This window comes from Megachile rotundata, chromosome 11, assembly GCF_050947335.1.
Source record: "Megachile rotundata isolate GNS110a chromosome 11, iyMegRotu1, whole genome shotgun sequence".
Lineage (NCBI taxonomy): Eukaryota > Metazoa > Arthropoda > Insecta > Hymenoptera > Megachilidae > Megachile > Megachile rotundata.
The window spans coordinates 16065855-16081524 of record NC_134993.1 but is presented as its reverse complement, the minus strand read 5'-3'; the positions used below and the strand labels follow the sequence as shown (position 1 = coordinate 16081524).

Below are 15670 nucleotides of genomic sequence, written 5' to 3'. Positions count from 1 at the left end.
GCTTAAAAGCTCCATTACATCATCGATCGCTATCGACTAATGCGATATTTCGCTGGTAGAGTGGCTTTCTTAGCTGCAGAAGCTCGAGGAATCTATTCGAGGAATGTCGCTGTACCGGAATACGCGCCACGATTATTAAGGACAAGGTTCATGCGGTAATTAGAGATGCTTTTTGCCAACTGTTACGATAAACGTGATGTATGTACTCGTTGGCGAATATTTCAGCGTATTTTTTAGACGCGAAAACATTGAGGTGAAATAGCTAGCTTCGAGAACGCGATTTGTAACTTAAGGGTGTCTGTTCTCCGAGTAGATGAATTCTTTGGTCAAGCTTTTTAATTAGTAACAAGGAAACATTGTACAGTTAGAACCTATGTTCATTAAAAGTTAACTTATACCTAAGTTACAAAGATAACCTAATTCTTCTTAGACTTCTTGCTCTTTCGACTGCTAGCCTTTTTGCTAACCGGAGCACTCGCAGCCTTCTTACTCCTAACATAAGCGTCTCTGGCTTCGTGCGCCTCCTCCGACTCTATTCTGTTCCTCCAAAACTGGTCCTTGTATCTGCTGAAGAAGGTTCTGTACCTGTCTTTTTGCGCCCTCAACAACGTCTGCATATCTTCCATAAAGTGCATGTGGTCTTCACTAGCATAAAAGATATTCAGCGCCCGACTGTTTCTCAGCGTTTCTTCGTCCTGTTCGGTCTTGATCCATAACGTGTCCTCCTCGTCTTCTCGCACCTCGTAGATGGTCAAATCTAGCGCAGGAAGTCTTTGAAGAAACGAAGGAGGTGTCAAGGATCTTGGCTCTGTATCGAGCATCGAAATTTCTGAAGCCTCCACGAAGGACGATCGATGAGATTTGGTTATGGATTTCTCAGACATGATCGAAGATTTTCTTCTCAAAGTTGTTTGCGAGTGTGCGGATGACAGTATTTGGTACTTCTTCAGGAAGGCTTCTCTGAGCTTCTTGCCTCGGGCTAGGCTGTCGGGGTTCTCTTTGGCCCAGGCTTCCTTCATTTGCGCTATTTCTTCCTCTTTCGTTCTGTCTTGCGATATCTGAGGAGTATTATTGTTAGTAGCTTAGATATTTTACCTTTGAAGGGAGTATTATTATAATTCTTACCTCCAGACCGCCATCGACGTCGGTGACCACTTGTAGCACCCAAAATGGTGGCTCAGGAGCTTGATCCTCGACCACTGACTTGGATCCTCTCTTCCCTTTCGGGGCTTCAGACTTCGTCTTGAACACGTGCGACACGGACGATAATTTCGATCTAATATCAGACATAATCGTGCCTTCTCTAATCTCCATTACGACGATCCACTCCGTCTTCGTCAGAGGCCAGCTGTCATCGAGCACAGTAGCCTGCGCATGATAAGTTCTATAATCCATCGATTCTCTACTTTCGCTTTCCATCGATTCCTTATCGTGTTCATTTGCAAACTTTTTATTCTCATTACTCCTCTGACTGAATTCTTCTTCGAGTCCCAGGTACACCATAGGCAGTATCACCACGGAGGTACTCGTCACCTTGGCCACCACGTTCTTCTGATCGTCTGTCACGGAGAATTTCATTCTCACGTGTTCGTAGGACGTTTTCAGTCTAAACGACACGATACCGGGTTTTGCTACTCGAACGATCAACTTCGAGATGTCGTTTTGCGAGTTAGGTATGTAAGTGCTGGAAAACTCTTCGACCATCAGGGCAGGTGGCACAGTGGCCAACGACAACGGGTTCCCCGTGTCTATAGAGTAGAAAACAGGTTGTTGTTTCACGGTGACGACGTTCAAGGTCCAAGGTAATTCTCTGACTGCCGATTCCTTGCTCCAGCCGTAACAAAGTATCGTGTAACCCAGCCTGGAGTACTGGTAGCTCGTGGACACCACGTTATTCACCACTCGCAGCATTTCTCGACCCGTGTCGTTGTTGAACACCCGCACACAGTACCTGGGTACATCGACGAACGTGTCGATCGCTGCTAGAACGGTTTCCGTGGCTCGGCAATTCACCACGAGCCTCATGATGGGTAACCAGTGGTTTGGTTTCACGTTCATCAGGGTCCCTCTGACCTCCTGCACCTGCAGCGTGTGCTCGCAGTCCTCGGAGAAGGGATAAACGTCGGCCAGTTTATCGTGATGCTTTAATATGTTCCTCAGCAATTGATTGGCTAGGGATTCTCGTTTATTGTAATTGAACAACTCCACGACTTTGAACAGGTTCTCCAAGACCTTCTGATGATGTTGGTTCTGGGGATTGTGAATTTGTTTGTATTTCCTAATGATCAGCATCTTGAAGAACGATTGAATAGTGGTCGCAGCTTGCTCCTGTTCGAATTTCTCTTTGTTTTTGTCATTCTCAACCGGGTCTTTCGACTCGTTTAGGTCTTGAAAACTGTCCAGTAACCTTGAAATCAAGTTGAAACGTTCCAAACCTATGACAGGGTTCAGGAAGAATATCCTCAGGGAGCGGAGCACATCTGGAATCTCTTCTTCGCGTAGGCTCTTTCTTATTAATTGCACCTTCTCGTCCATGAAATAGTCGTGCATGTGATCGTAGAACACTTTGCTTCTCTCTTCAGAACTGCGGTCAGGTGGCAAGTAGCTGTCATAGTAAGCCTTCAAGGCTTCCGGATATTTTTCCGTGCCGAACGATTGATAAGCGTTGCTGATACAGTTGCTGATGTGTTTCGTCAAATGATCGATCCTCTGAGACTCGGTGGACATCAGTTGGTACATCTTCCTTCTGTCTCCGACGTGAAACAGGGTGTCTGAAGAGACTGTTACGAAACAATTGGATTCCGAGCGACAGTACATTCGCAACAGGTGTCTTCCGGGTTTCAGTTCCATCACCACTGACCTGGTTCCAGCGGTCAACATGGACACCAGACAATTTGATTTCTTCGGTCTGCGAAACCAGTTATGTTTCTCTACGATCAAATAATCCATACCCCCCGTTTGCATATTCGTAGAATTCTGATTATCATTCTCCTCCAAAGAGTTTATCAGAACTTGAAACGTGGAGAAGTTGATGAGGAAGAACTTCTCTTCGAGAGAATCTGTTAACACGTACAGAGGATCGTTTCTGGTTTTCAACATTTTCTGAGGCCAGGAGTACGTGTTCTCGAATTCAGGATCCTTGACGGTAGCTCTTGAAGGAGAACTCTTCCTGCTACTCTTCTTCGTTTCTGCTCTCCTGTCCTCCGATTTCTGATCGCTCGATTGCTTATTCGTAAAGCGATCAGAAAGTTTCATGGTGTATTGAAAGTAATCCAACTTGTAGAAAAAGTGAATGTCTCTAACGTGAGGTTCCATTTTGTTGAAGTCGGCCCAGAAACTAATTTCTTCGGTTTCTACAGAATCTTGTGAGGGTTCATTTATCGTGTTAACAGTTGATTTTCTATTAAGCGTGTTTCTTGAATTCTGTTCTGTGTTTGCGTTGTTGAATTTGTTGATGACGCTCTCCTTGCATTTCTTTAGGGGGCTAACCACTTTCAGGGAACGAATGGGCACGAAGTACTCGGCTGGATCGATTATGCCCTCGGCAATAGCCCATCTGAGCCATCGATACAGCTTCCATCTTGCCAACGGAGGCTTCACCTAATCACACAAACATTTTATTATCAAGATCACATGAATATAATAAATAAAACGATACATCTTTTGGGTCCAACGGTATGTCGCGAGACTGTTCCACATAAACGAAATGACCCCAGCAGGGTGACAGTCCAGGCACATCTTCCAGAGACACTTCCCTCATGTCCTCCAACCCCAAAAATAAAGTCACCGGTTGCGGTTTGCTCAGCACTTTCAATTTTTTAGTTGACCAGTCAGTGTCCTTCGACTTTTTACTTCGAGCTGTGTCCTTGGACTTCTTTGACCGTACCGTCCCCTTCGACTTCTTCTCTTGGTTATTTATCGTGGACGCAACTTCTGCAGAGAGTCAAAATTATTAATGAATGTAAGAGTGAAAAATAAAGTGACCTTGACCTTCTTCTTTGCCTTCCGCCTCCCATTCGAAGTGATCTGCGTACTTCCTCAGGAAGTCCCACTTGTCTTGGGGAGAGAGATACGAAATGTCTATCCGCAAGCAGACCCATCCTAATTCAAATTAAGGGATAATGAATGAATGGTTAATTGAAAGGTACTGTGAAGGGTAAATTTTACCAGTTAAGCAAGTTACAGGATGGAAATCAACTATTTCACGATCTTCTGTCCAAGTTAGAGAGCACAGTTTCAGTAGAGCCTTCGAAAGAAGCATAGGCCATAGTTCGAAATTTTTTGAAGTCCTAGGTAGAAGTGGCACCCCTTCTGCGTTCACTGGTATCATGTCATCTATCACGATTCGACGCCAGCATCCCAGAAAGTACAACCTCACGACGTATTTTCCTTTGAGAAAAGGAGAAAATATCTGACGCTGTCCCAAGATGAAATTATAAAAAATGTAGATCGTGTACCATTAGGATTAACAGTAGGTCGATGTTGCGCCCCTTTGCCAGCTTTGTTCATTGAATACACGTTCATCCAACCACGCCAAGACTGGTACCGCCCATTCCAAATGAAATTGCCGTTCTCGTCACTTATTTCCAATCCATTCCGTCCGCAATGTTCAAGATTTATTAGCGCGGAAACGAACCATCGCGCGAACTGAAAGTTGTTTCTAATTGAACCGCGTTCAATTGCAAACGAATGAGTCTTCTTAATCAACAACTTGTTTGTGGCAATTGTTCTTACGATGAAACACTTACGTTAACTATAGACTTGTTTCATCTAATTACTGATAATTATGTCACATAAAATTTCTGAAAATTTAACGTACTTCGCTGTGCAACAAATGCTTGTTGTTTGTGATGAGGTCTGAGTAGTTTGAGTCAGGGACGAACACCACCAGAGGTTCCTCAATTGACAGACGATTAATTATTAATCTATTAAATTTCATTTGTAATATAAACCTACTGTTAGAGTCGTTAAATCTTTCACCCTAATCCATTCGTGAGGCACCAAAGATGGCGGTAATTGAACGGTCTGTGTATCAACGAACAAATTATCTGTCCCATCTACAAATATCGTATTGCATTATAAAGAACATTCCAAAAGTTTCTCGATTGTTACTTTTAGGAGAGGCCCAGTTTTCTTTGTTCAATGTCGCGTCAGACCATTCTAACCATAAAGGGGAGTCATCGATAAACGTAACACCAAACTCGGACTCTGGTACCTTTTTAGATCTTGTGGACATGATTGAAACTGTCTCCTATCGACAGTCGAAAGGATAAAAAGGATTCTACAGTAATTATATTTGACATATGGAAAAAGTATATATATTTATTGAATCTCTGTATTATACATAACTATATGAAAATGAGATGCGAATCTATGTCAAGAAAAGACTCCATAAAAACATTACAGTTCAAAGAAACTCGTTAGTACCTACTAGTTCGCTAACGGCCGTGCGCCTCGCGTTAAGAAATTAAACGTACATTATATTAATGATATAGAATGTAGTACAAATGTAACGTCTACAAAAAATAGCGTCGTTATATCATCAACTCAGTAACGAATCAATAGTTATCTCGATCTCTTTTGAATAACGGTGATGAGAGATGAAATTGTACGTCAACATGGGATCGAAGTTTAATTCGCTTTGTTACGTTCACATAGTTACACAGGTTTTTCCTTCGATAACAAGAAAAATAATACTACGTTCTTACATTCAGAAGTTACAATTAGCCCTCGCATCTTTCTTTATACGATACTAATAGTGTGTTTCTTCCTTCAACAATATCCCTACAGTTACGTAACTATACGTATAGTCGCTCGATCAGGCTCGGTTTTTATAGTCAGTTTCACAACGAGTTCTCAATTTCAGTATGTATGTACACGTGAATACTGCTACGTGCAATTTAGACTCCTTGAAGTCAATCTTCACGACGTAACAGTTTACGGGACTTCTGGGTCTTTACAATTTTAGAACCTTCAAGATTTATGAAAGGGACTTTCAACTTTGGAATCTTTGCAAATAACTTTGACCGAAAGAAGCCTACATTGCACTCTAATGTACATACATTATAGGTCGATAGAATTGCATTAACTTATTAAGGCAATCGATTCATTAACCATGTTTAGAAGATTTTTGACAGAAGCGTTTTATCGCGTATTTACAGACAAAACAACGCGAAGGATTAACAATAATTTAAGTTACTTATTGGGCAGATACCATTTATAGGGTATAAATATATCATAAAATATTTAGTGGAATGTTGAATGCGTTTCTTGTTGTGTATACACCGTGTTTGTTCTCAACTTCTTTTGGAACACAAAGAGATCAGGTGATACAGTAAATCCACTGTATCAAGTTGTAAGTATCTTGGGAATAAGTTTGCGGATAAGTATCAGGACTTTATAGTATCGGTATTTTCTAGACAGTTAGTTAGGTACTATTGGAATTAGTTACACGAATGATCGATCCAGTCTATCCACAAATACTGCCTTAAACATTCCGTTTACCCAGAATGCGTGAAGTACAACGAAAACTGATTACAACACTGTAATCGATAAAACTGGTAACGTTCGTTGTAAATTATTATAATTGTACATGTTACCGATTCCGTTCAACGTACATTTATCATAACCTACGATAAAGAAGTACACACAGAAATGTACGCAAGTAACAACAATTAACAATTTCATTTGTTAATACTCGTTATCAGAGATTCTAAGGTATCAATTATTTTTGGCACCAATTTTATACTGTCGCAAAAATAATCGATGACTAAATAAATTGTGCAAAACCGGATATGCAAGACATAACGCCAGGATCAATAAATCCTTACCATTCAATTGTTCACGGTACAGTAATTGTTTGAATCCACCGAAGGAGTGCGACTCCCATTCTCAGCCTGGCAGTGTTTATATTTTATATTTGTTCTTGACTGAACATCCTTCATCATAAATTAATCGAAATAATAAAAAATTATCTTCTATTTAATGTCACGAAACACTTCTCGGATAACTTAGGCTCGTATATACAAAATTTGGCACCATGTCTTGAATATTTAAGTGAACGAAAAATTAGAAAAAATTATATCGAAGAAACAGTATTCTACATTTACCACGATGTACCACGATGTACATCGTTATGTTGTACAACGAACAGCGGAGAATCGATACCAGTGGACGGTATGACAGTACCTCGCAATTTTCTTGGAACGTGAATCATGATAATGATTTCATACGCTGTGAGCGGAATGTACAAATCAAACGCGCTTCGTAAATCATCAAAAGAGGCAACTAAAAAATCGCGTGGAAGAATAGCTGCAGAATATCAAGCAGGTTCATTACCATAGGACCTGACACAACTATACATATTAATGTTTTAACAGGTTTTCCCAGGCCCGGAGGCCCTTTGATCTTCCATTCGTCCCGCTTGAAGTCTTTGTATTAAAGAAAACAGATCCTCTTCGGGAACCGTCGAGCCCGCTTGAGTAGTTCCGTTTGATCTTTGGCTGTGCTCCTCCTCAGCGTCGTGTACCGTGGATGCTGCCGGTAAAGGACTTCGTTGATCTTCTAGACGCGAACCCTAAAGAATTCACGTTCTTTGACAAAATCTTATATACATGAATGCAGGTTTATAGGATCTAGGCATATACCTGGCATCTCACTAGCATTTCGATGAAAGAATCATCAGCATCTTGATTAGTGTTTAGGCCTGGTAAGTAAGGCAGTGTCACTCGCTGTTCATCCATTCTCTTGCTCTGCATCCCAGCAATTAAATCTAACAGATCTTCTCCGTCTCTGAGAATACATAAAATAAATTTCAATATAAAATATTAACATACTCCTGAAACTATAACTGCGAATACATACTTTTCGTCAGAATCACATAACTCGGGTGTAATAGTTCTAAACTTCTGATTGCGATTCGTATTAAGTGCACAGCGCTGATCGTCCATTCTACCGGATTGGAAACGAGACAGGAGATCAAAGAAACTGTCTTCTTCTTTTTGAGTAAGCTGTGGGGTTACGTTGTTACTTTTGTCTATCTGAGATTCTGCCTGTTCTTTCAATTTCGTATCCGGTGTAAGCTAAATAAAAATAATAATTGTTAAATGGTTGATCACGTTGTATTAAATAATCAAGTTACCTTAATGAGATCCAAATTATCCATACTCTGTCGTCTAAGTCTATATCTACAAGGTGAAGATATATTAATGTTTGAGCTTGTATTGGTCAAAAGTTTTTGTGCTATGTTCTCTTTATTATTCTCCTGTTGTCCCTTTTCTAGACCTAGGATCTTTTGTAAATCGTCGACGTTCATTTGTGCGGTAGCTTGACCCATCGGATCCTCTAATTCTTTCGAGATATTTAAGTGCAGATTTGCGTAATGCAATGCCTTCTCGTGATTACCCATTGCAGCATATGCATTACCCAAAGACCAACAAGCCCTGCCTTCGCCTACTTGATCTTTAAGTTGTTGCGCTATTTCGAGGTGCCTCAAATGATATTCTACAGCAGTTGGATAGTCTCGAAGAAGAGTATAAGTGTTTCCTAGAGAATAGCATGCTTGTGCTTCTACTTCTCTATCTCCTAATTCTTGTGCAAGGACTAGAGTTCTCCTATGATATAATGGGGTTAATATTTACTTACACAATAATTTATCAGACATAAAAAAAAACCAATGAAGATACACACTTGTAATGTTGTGCAGCTTTTTCGAATTCACCAAGAAATATATGCGAATTGCCTAGATTACTATTTGCCCTTCTTTCAGCAGCTTTGTCACCAAACTCCTTAGCAATCTTTAATCTTTCATTGTGATAATAAATTGCTTGCTGAAAATCTCCCAGAAGATAAAATGTATTCCCTAGATTTCCACATGCTCTGCCTTGAGCAGCAGAATCATTCAATTCCTTCATCAGTTCCAAATTTTCTCTACAAAAAAAATTGTTAATGTTTGTATTTTGATCATGGCCAGTCTTTTAATGCAGAAATATTGATTATTAAATATCCTTACTCATAATAGCGTACAGCTTGTTGCAAGCATTGTCTAACATCCTCAGAAAATTCTCCAGGATCTTGATGACCCACTCTACCTGCTTGTTTCCCTTTGGCATGATAAACGTTTCCTAAGTTGTACAAAGCCCTTCCTTCGCTGAGCTGCATAAGAAAATATCTTCTATGAATAATTGAATAACTTTGAAATGTTCAAATGATTTCATAGTTTTGTGCACACCTTATCTCCCATTTCTCTTGAAATTTCCAAATGTCTTTTACAACAAATCATAGCCTCATCAAACTTCCCCATAACTTTCAAACTATTTCCCAAGTTTCCACTGGATTTAGCTTCTCCCAACTTATCACCCATATTACGTGCAAGACTTAAATCCAACTTATGGTATTGCATTGCTTTCACGTAATCTCCAAGATAAAAATATGCATTTCCTAGTTGGCTATAAATTGCACTTAATATCCTTAAGTCATCTGTGCCTGCTTGAATCGCGGCTTGAAAGAATGCCACACCAGTTTTGCAATCTCCAGCCTTACAAAGGCGCTCGCCCTCCAGTGCCAATTCAAGACACATGTTCCACCTTTCACTATTCTGTTAAACACAAGAAGTTCCTCCATCACATTCTTGGCCACCATCAATTCATATTCTGTATGTTGATGATTTCAAATGCATAAAAATCATGTTGATATTATATAAAAATGAAATCTATCAAAATAATCTGTGTAACATATCAGTAAGTTTGAAAATTTCACAAAAAAAATATACACAGTTGTAATTTATAATGGAAAGAAAATATGTAATAAAAATAATTTCCTGAAAAAGGAGAAGCATTTAAATGCTCGCTGTTACATTAAAACCTGCAACATTTGAAATGCTTCAGCAACGCTGGATAATTCTGTTAATATCATAATGAAATAGTAGAGAAAACAATTACAAAATAATTCATTCATGGTAACAATATGTTTGACTTTAAAAAAATGTGGGAAGCATACTGGAATGATCATGGGAGTGGCTGGATGTGAAAACACAACAAACTGGTTACAGACAAGTATTTATATCAATATTTAAAGCTTGATTAGTTCAAAATAAGTCACATGCTTACAGAAAATAGATATGAGACTAAAGATATATGTGTTAATTAATTAACATATAAACATATATGGTAGGATGAATGAAAAGCGCATATAGTGTTTGATATTCTTTATTTCCACATCAAATGTAATGTTTATTACATACAGAAATGTTGATGAAGTAACATAGAAATAATAATAGGAAATGAATGATTTGCGAATTCAAGTAACGATGATAAAGAGATATGAGTCACACATGGAAAAGCGGAATAATTAGTATGGTTCACTTACTTGCCCTTCGGACGATAAATTTTCCGCGCTCGCACTCAGGGACATCGTGTTGCGTTTCTTTCTTTCCCTTCGCAAATTAACAATCGATCCTCGCTACTTTTACGACCGTAAATAACGCGAGTCTTAAGTGCACGGTTGACGATTATTTGGGTTACGATAATAACTTGACTTGTATGATTTTCTGCGCATCGTGATCAGCGAATTTTTTGTCCGGTAATTTCTTTTCTCACATAATCACCTCCGCGTGCCTTTTTGAGAATAAAACCCGCGTTACTTTTCCCTCCAACCTCACGCTCGCCGCACTTTCTCAATGCAACTGACGGAGAATTTAGCGTCCAAACAAATGGCGCTTGATGCACTCTGCTTGCATAACGTCCAATTGGAATACCCGCGCCGTCTGGCGACAAACCGAAACTCCCTAATGTGACTTTTAACGGGAACGCGTGCCTTTTTGGAGTTCTTGTGTTCCCAGTGTTCGATCGGTGAAACTTGACAGAACATCAAATCAGAAATAATTATGGTTTCGTACATTTAGTTGTTGGTGAAATAGCTCGAAAGTAAATCGAGAAGAGTGAAACGAGCTGTGCTGATCAGAATAAATATTCAATGGTGAAGTGAAGGAAGGAAATAACTCAACTTGGAAAGATTTCTCATTTCGAATGGATACACAACCTCTCTACTGAATGGTTTTCATCTCTTTGATTTTCTTTATCGTTAAATAAGATATTTAAAGTAGTTCTTCCGTGTTCTGATTTACGCACATTCTAGTATATATACGGTATATTAGATTAATAATGAGCGATGGTAAGAAAGTAGGTGAAAATTCCAGTAGTGAGGTTGTTAACCAATTTCGGAGCTGTAGGGATCTTAGCGATATCGTGCCTCTCTATATACCACGCGCACTTTATTTAAAACCAATTGCAAAAATAAATGTGTCCGTTAATCTTCCCCAATTAAAAGTTCCAGGTAAAATTCCCATACACCGTGATTACTTTCTCTTCATCTGTGTCTTTATTTTTCAGAATGTTATGTGTATATATGCAGGGTTGGATTAATCAGTAACAAAATAAGGTTTACACATAGGTCATGGGGGTCTACTTATATCTCTTAAGCATTTGGGTGTATTGAAGGTCTTAAACCAGCCCTGTATCTTTGCTTTTGTTGTTTATTTACTTTTATTAGCTATCGTATCATTGCTCAAACTGTCTAACTTAATCCTTAACCCTTTTAACTTAACCCTTGCGATTAGTATATTTAATATATGCGATGGTATCAATAATAATAACTTTAATTTCTGTAACAGGATATACATGCAGTTTCATTAAATTCTGTGCAAAATTTATAAATATATATAATATTTTTAGCATAGTAGGTTTTACAGAAAATTAACTGCGATATAAACAGGAAAAACAATATCAACATGGGAAGTAATGGAGAAGATACGTGCCCTTATACTACCGGACGAGTTTGCATCTCTGAAGGTAGCGAAGAGTACGCTGGAATTTATCAGGTTGGAAGGAGATTTGCAAGACAGGTGCAGACTCCAACGTGTACTTGCAAGATTGGATTCTCAGCGTTTAAATCTATCAGGATTTCCCAATGTATTGAAAGTCCGGGCAGCAGAGGCGAAGGATGATTTTCCCACAAGACATAGTTGGGATTCTTACTTCAGAGATGCTAAACATATGAATGAATTGAAGCCTGGAGAAAGGCCTGATACCATCCACATAACAGGATTACCTGTTAAGTGGTTCATCGAGGATAGCGGGTCTCTGCCTAGCGAATCTTTGATCAGTAAAATTTTTAAGAAATGGGGAACACTCAGAAGAATCGATGTACCTGCTGCCGATGCCTATAGATCTAGAATGCGTCTTGGCACAAATATTAATAAATTCAGTTATGAGGATGGAATATTTTTTGATGCTTATATTCAGTATGTTGAATATATGGATTTTGTTAGAGCTATGGATGCATTACGTGGGATGAAGCTCCTTAAGAAGGAAGGAGAGAAGGCATTCACAGCTGCCATTAAGGTGTGTTTAATATGTGAGTTTTCTGCATGGATTGGATAGATCATAATGCCACAGTAACTTGTAATTATTATAATAAAAGATATTGTATTACATGTAGATCGATTTTGATAAAACAAAACACATGAGCGATAGCTCTGTTGCTCATAGAGAGTTTGAAAGGAAACGCCTCATAGCTCAGGATACATTGGCAGCAGAACGACTTCGTCGAAAAGAAGAAGCTGAAGAAAAACGTCGTGAAGAACAAAAGTAACTAACATTAAAATGTACTTCATCGAATTGTGAATTTAACGTGCATTACATCGCACGCTTTTATTTCTACAGAAAGAAAGAAGAAGCTGATGCAGCGGCTAAAGAAAACAGACGACGAAAACGAGAAGAGAAGCGAAAGCGTAAAGTTCTGACTAAATTTCGAAAAAAGGAAGAAGATAAAGTGTCTATGAAAATCGCGAGAGAGGGGCAAAAACTGATAAAAGCACAAAGGCAACTTGAAAGTATTCGTTTATTAGATGAATTATTTGATAGGATAAAGGTACAATTCCGCGGTGGTTTGTTATATTATAATCCTGGTACTAAGGACTTAACCTGATCTTCGTATGTTTTGTATTTTAAGATAAAAGTAGAAAACAATGAAATTAAGATTGATGAAGTATCAAGTACGGATGTAAAAAAGGAAGAGAAGAAAAATAACAAAATGGATGGTGTCACAGAAGCATTGAGTTCTGATGAAAATTCGAAGGACGGGAAGAAGGACAAGAAAGCGAAGAAATCGAAGAAGAAGAAGACTAAAAAGGAAAAAAAGAAAAAGGTAGGGCATATTTAAGGGCCAGTAGTTCACTGACTATCATTCTCCCCAAAACATATTGTTCAATCGCATAAATCTCTTTGCACAGAAAAAACGTAAAAAGGGGAAGGATTCCGAAAACTCTGCAAGTCCGAGCGATGATTCAGGTACGGAAGAGCAAGCGAAAAAACTGAAAAGCGTCCTGAAACAGAATGTTGCATATCCATCCTCATCCACAAGTAAGTGACACTAATGATTAAGGTTACCATCAAACCACGAAATGTATATTAACAATTTTTATTTAACTTTTTAGCTGCCACTTCCTTGGAATCTCTTCCTTACCCGCCTCTTTATCCACGATTTCCGCAACCATGGTGTTACGAAGCGGCACTGCCCATGCTTTATCCTAGTCTCCCAAGAGGTATGCCCAGGGGTGGTCGTTTCGCGCGAGGGAGGGGCAGAGGATTTTCATGGCGTAACGCTGGAAATCCTCGCACAGTCCCCACTTTCAACCCCCATTTATACAACGAGCAGTACTACAAGTACTTCGCTCATTTAGTAGGTCAGGATTATCACTCTTTCGACTACAGAAGCTCAAGGTCACGTAGTCGTAAAGGATCATTCAGTAGATCCAGGTCGAGATCAAGATCGAGGTCAAGATCAAAATCCCGGTCTAGGTCCAGATCGAAGTCGGTTTCAAGATCAAGGTCCAGATCGCCCAGCAAATCAAGAACAAAATCGCGAACGAAATCGAGATCCAGGAGCAAGCGACGTAGCAGAAGCAAAAGCAGGTCGCGATCGAGAAGAAGACGAGATAGATCGAAGTCGAGGTCCAGGTCCTCTTCGAGGGTGAGATCTCGATCGCGTCGATCGAGGTCCAAGAGGAAATCGCGTTCCAGGAGTCGATCTAAGACAAGAAATAACACTAGGAGCCGCTACAGACGCAGAAGGGAGAGATCAGTGTCGAAGGTGAAAATCACCAGGGCTAAATCTCGCACCACGTCGCCCAAGAGAAGATCTCGCAGCAGCACCTGGTCCATGCCAAAATCTCCTGGCAGAAGGAGCTGTTCCTGGTCCAAAGGCGCCGACAGGGAACAGGGGAAGACACCGAAGGTGATCGAAGAGATAGCCGAGAACACGGAAGCACCACAAATATCTCACTTAGAAAACATAACTTCTGACTGACAAGAACTGACGACAATTTTTTCCTTTTTATGTCTTTGATCCTATTGTAAGAGTCTGTACAAAGCCTATAACTACTCGTGTATATTAGCGCCTGTAGCATTTATTTGATACAAAAGGATATATTTTTGTTTAAAAGACAGTTCTTCCTCGTTTTAAACGACTCGGTTTAGTTAAACCTAACAGTATGTGGACAGTTCTATGGACACCATTGATCTCCGAAGCTCTTCGCATAAGTTATCTGATTTTGTATATACGTTACGAAGTATATGATCAAAAGAATCAACATTGAATAAATCAGACATTTTGCTAACAAAGGCGGCTGCACATAGTGGTACAACTATTTTGTTAAATTGTTTATTGACCCAAATATATATGTACATAATGAACGTCCATTTTATTATTTGGCATGAGTGATCCTACATATTTGCGGTCTTGGAAATTAGGAAGTTTATTTGGGAATTCAGAGTAAAAAGACTCGGATCCGACTTGCAAATTTTATTTGTTTTCGGCATGAAAATGCATTGGTTCATAAACATCGTTAGTCATTATACCCCTATCCCTTCGTAAGGTTCGAAGATCGTTTTTTAATTCTTTCTTTTTAGCAGCGCTTCTCGGAGATACGCTACGATTAGAGATTTACTTATCGACTGGTGCTTCGCTTGATATTAATTCGCCTATGATTAACAAGGATCGAAATTCATCGGATCACCTCTTTTTTTACTTTATGTTAGTGCCATGATTAGCACCGCCTCTGTTTACTCGACGTTCTTTTTCTCAAACATGCTTGTTTTTCTCTTTAAAAATATGTTCTACATTTTTTGCTCTTTCATTCTCATCGCTGTAATTAATTATGCACATACAGGGTGAGTCAATAGGAACTTTTCTTGAAAATAATTTGTCATTTTTAAAGAGATATTTAAACAATTCATTATCTTGGATATCTCAAGAAAACAATACGTTTCTGTTCGATTAACTTTATGTATTTTATTTAAAAAATCAACGAATCTTTCTGTTCTTATTGACTCATATTGTGTATACATATCATATTATTTATAACAAACCACGCGAATATTTTATTTGCATTCAAGATCGATTCACGAAGATTTTTATAATTCGTTCCACAAGTAATTCCAATTTTTCCAATCTCCACTTAACATCGCTTTCACGCTCACGCTGATTTATCAATTATCTTCCATTTTTTAATTTCATTTTAAATCGTAACTACCGCTACGGTATCCTCGGAATTGATTAGATATTGACTACTTTCAAGATTCGTTGCGTGGGAATTGTTTCATTTATTTATTTA

General features: G+C 39.0%; 3 protein-coding genes across 6 annotated transcripts; 1 reads left to right on the top strand and 2 right to left on the bottom strand.

Moving 5' to 3' along the window:
• Positions 1 to 356: 356 nt before the first annotated feature.
• Positions 357 to 5269, bottom strand: LOC100879390 (androglobin). Its single transcript, XM_076537276.1, has 9 exons — positions 5113 to 5269; positions 4957 to 5057; positions 4820 to 4897; positions 4458 to 4647; positions 4168 to 4389; positions 3991 to 4101; positions 3659 to 3933; positions 1126 to 3600; positions 357 to 1058 (listed from the first exon to the last, which is right to left on the bottom strand). Exons 1-9 carry the CDS (start codon positions 5234 to 5236, stop codon positions 417 to 419), a joined length of 4218 nt encoding a protein of 1405 aa, XP_076393391.1. The 5' UTR covers positions 5237 to 5269; the 3' UTR covers positions 357 to 416.
• A 33-nt stretch (positions 5270 to 5302) lies between these two features.
• pins (G-protein-signaling modulator pins) lies at positions 5303 to 10699 on the bottom strand. Its single transcript, XM_003707757.3, has 8 exons — positions 10366 to 10699; positions 9230 to 9595; positions 9011 to 9153; positions 8689 to 8928; positions 8141 to 8612; positions 7864 to 8081; positions 7647 to 7791; positions 5303 to 7576 (listed from the first exon to the last, which is right to left on the bottom strand). Exons 1-8 carry the CDS (start codon positions 10408 to 10410, stop codon positions 7373 to 7375), a joined length of 1833 nt encoding a protein of 610 aa, XP_003707805.1. The 5' UTR covers positions 10411 to 10699; the 3' UTR covers positions 5303 to 7372.
• A 129-nt stretch (positions 10700 to 10828) lies between these two features.
• LOC100879276 (uncharacterized) lies at positions 10829 to 14750 on the top strand. 4 transcript variants are annotated; one of them, XM_003707702.3, is made up of 7 exons: positions 10829 to 11331; positions 11770 to 12398; positions 12496 to 12644; positions 12720 to 12927; positions 13009 to 13203; positions 13289 to 13418; positions 13493 to 14750. In XM_003707702.3, the coding sequence occupies exons 1-7, from the start codon at positions 11160 to 11162 to the stop codon at positions 14362 to 14364; spliced, it is 2355 nt and encodes a 784-aa protein (XP_003707750.1). In that variant the 5' UTR covers positions 10829 to 11159; the 3' UTR covers positions 14365 to 14750. The 4 variants fall into 4 exon arrangements, with proteins under 4 accessions (XP_003707750.1, XP_012151106.1, XP_012151108.1 ...); XM_012295716.2 differs by having other exon boundaries at positions 11194 to 11331; positions 11669 to 12398; XM_012295718.2 differs by having other exon boundaries at positions 11196 to 11331; positions 11738 to 12398.
• Positions 14751 to 15670: the final 920 nt, after the last annotated feature.

What these genes read in the sequence shown, in the direction of transcription:
- LOC100879276 (XM_003707702.3), top strand. Translation starts at nt 11,160, where the DNA reads ATGAGCGATGGTAAGAAAGTAGGTGAAAATTCCAGTAGTGAGGTTGTT. An exon ending in TCCCCAATTAAAAGTTCCAG is followed by an intron (nt 11,332 to 11,769) that starts GTAAAATTCCCA and finishes CGATATAAACAG; the next exon opens with GAAAAACAATATCAACATGG. An exon ending in CATTCACAGCTGCCATTAAG is followed by an intron (nt 12,399 to 12,495) that starts GTGTGTTTAATA and finishes TATTACATGTAG; the next exon opens with ATCGATTTTGATAAAACAAA.
- pins (XM_003707757.3), bottom strand. Translation starts at nt 10,410, where the DNA reads ATGTCCCTGAGTGCGAGCGCGGAAAATTTATCGTCCGAAGGGCAA. An exon ending in CAAGAGAAATGGGAGATAAG is followed by an intron (nt 9,154 to 9,229) that starts GTGTGCACAAAA and finishes TTTCTTATGCAG; the next exon opens with CTCAGCGAAGGAAGGGCTTT. An exon ending in AAATGCTAGTGAGATGCCAG is followed by an intron (nt 7,577 to 7,646) that starts GTATATGCCTAG and finishes TGAATTCTTTAG; the next exon opens with GGTTCGCGTCTAGAAGATCA.
- LOC100879390 (XM_076537276.1), bottom strand. Translation starts at nt 5,236, where the DNA reads ATGTCCACAAGATCTAAAAAGGTACCAGAGTCCGAGTTTGGTGTTACG. An exon ending in ACCTACTGTTAATCCTAATG is followed by an intron (nt 4,390 to 4,457) that starts GTACACGATCTA and finishes CTTTTCTCAAAG; the next exon opens with GAAAATACGTCGTGAGGTTG. An exon ending in TCCTGTAACTTGCTTAACTG is followed by an intron (nt 4,102 to 4,167) that starts GTAAAATTTACC and finishes AATTTGAATTAG; the next exon opens with GATGGGTCTGCTTGCGGATA.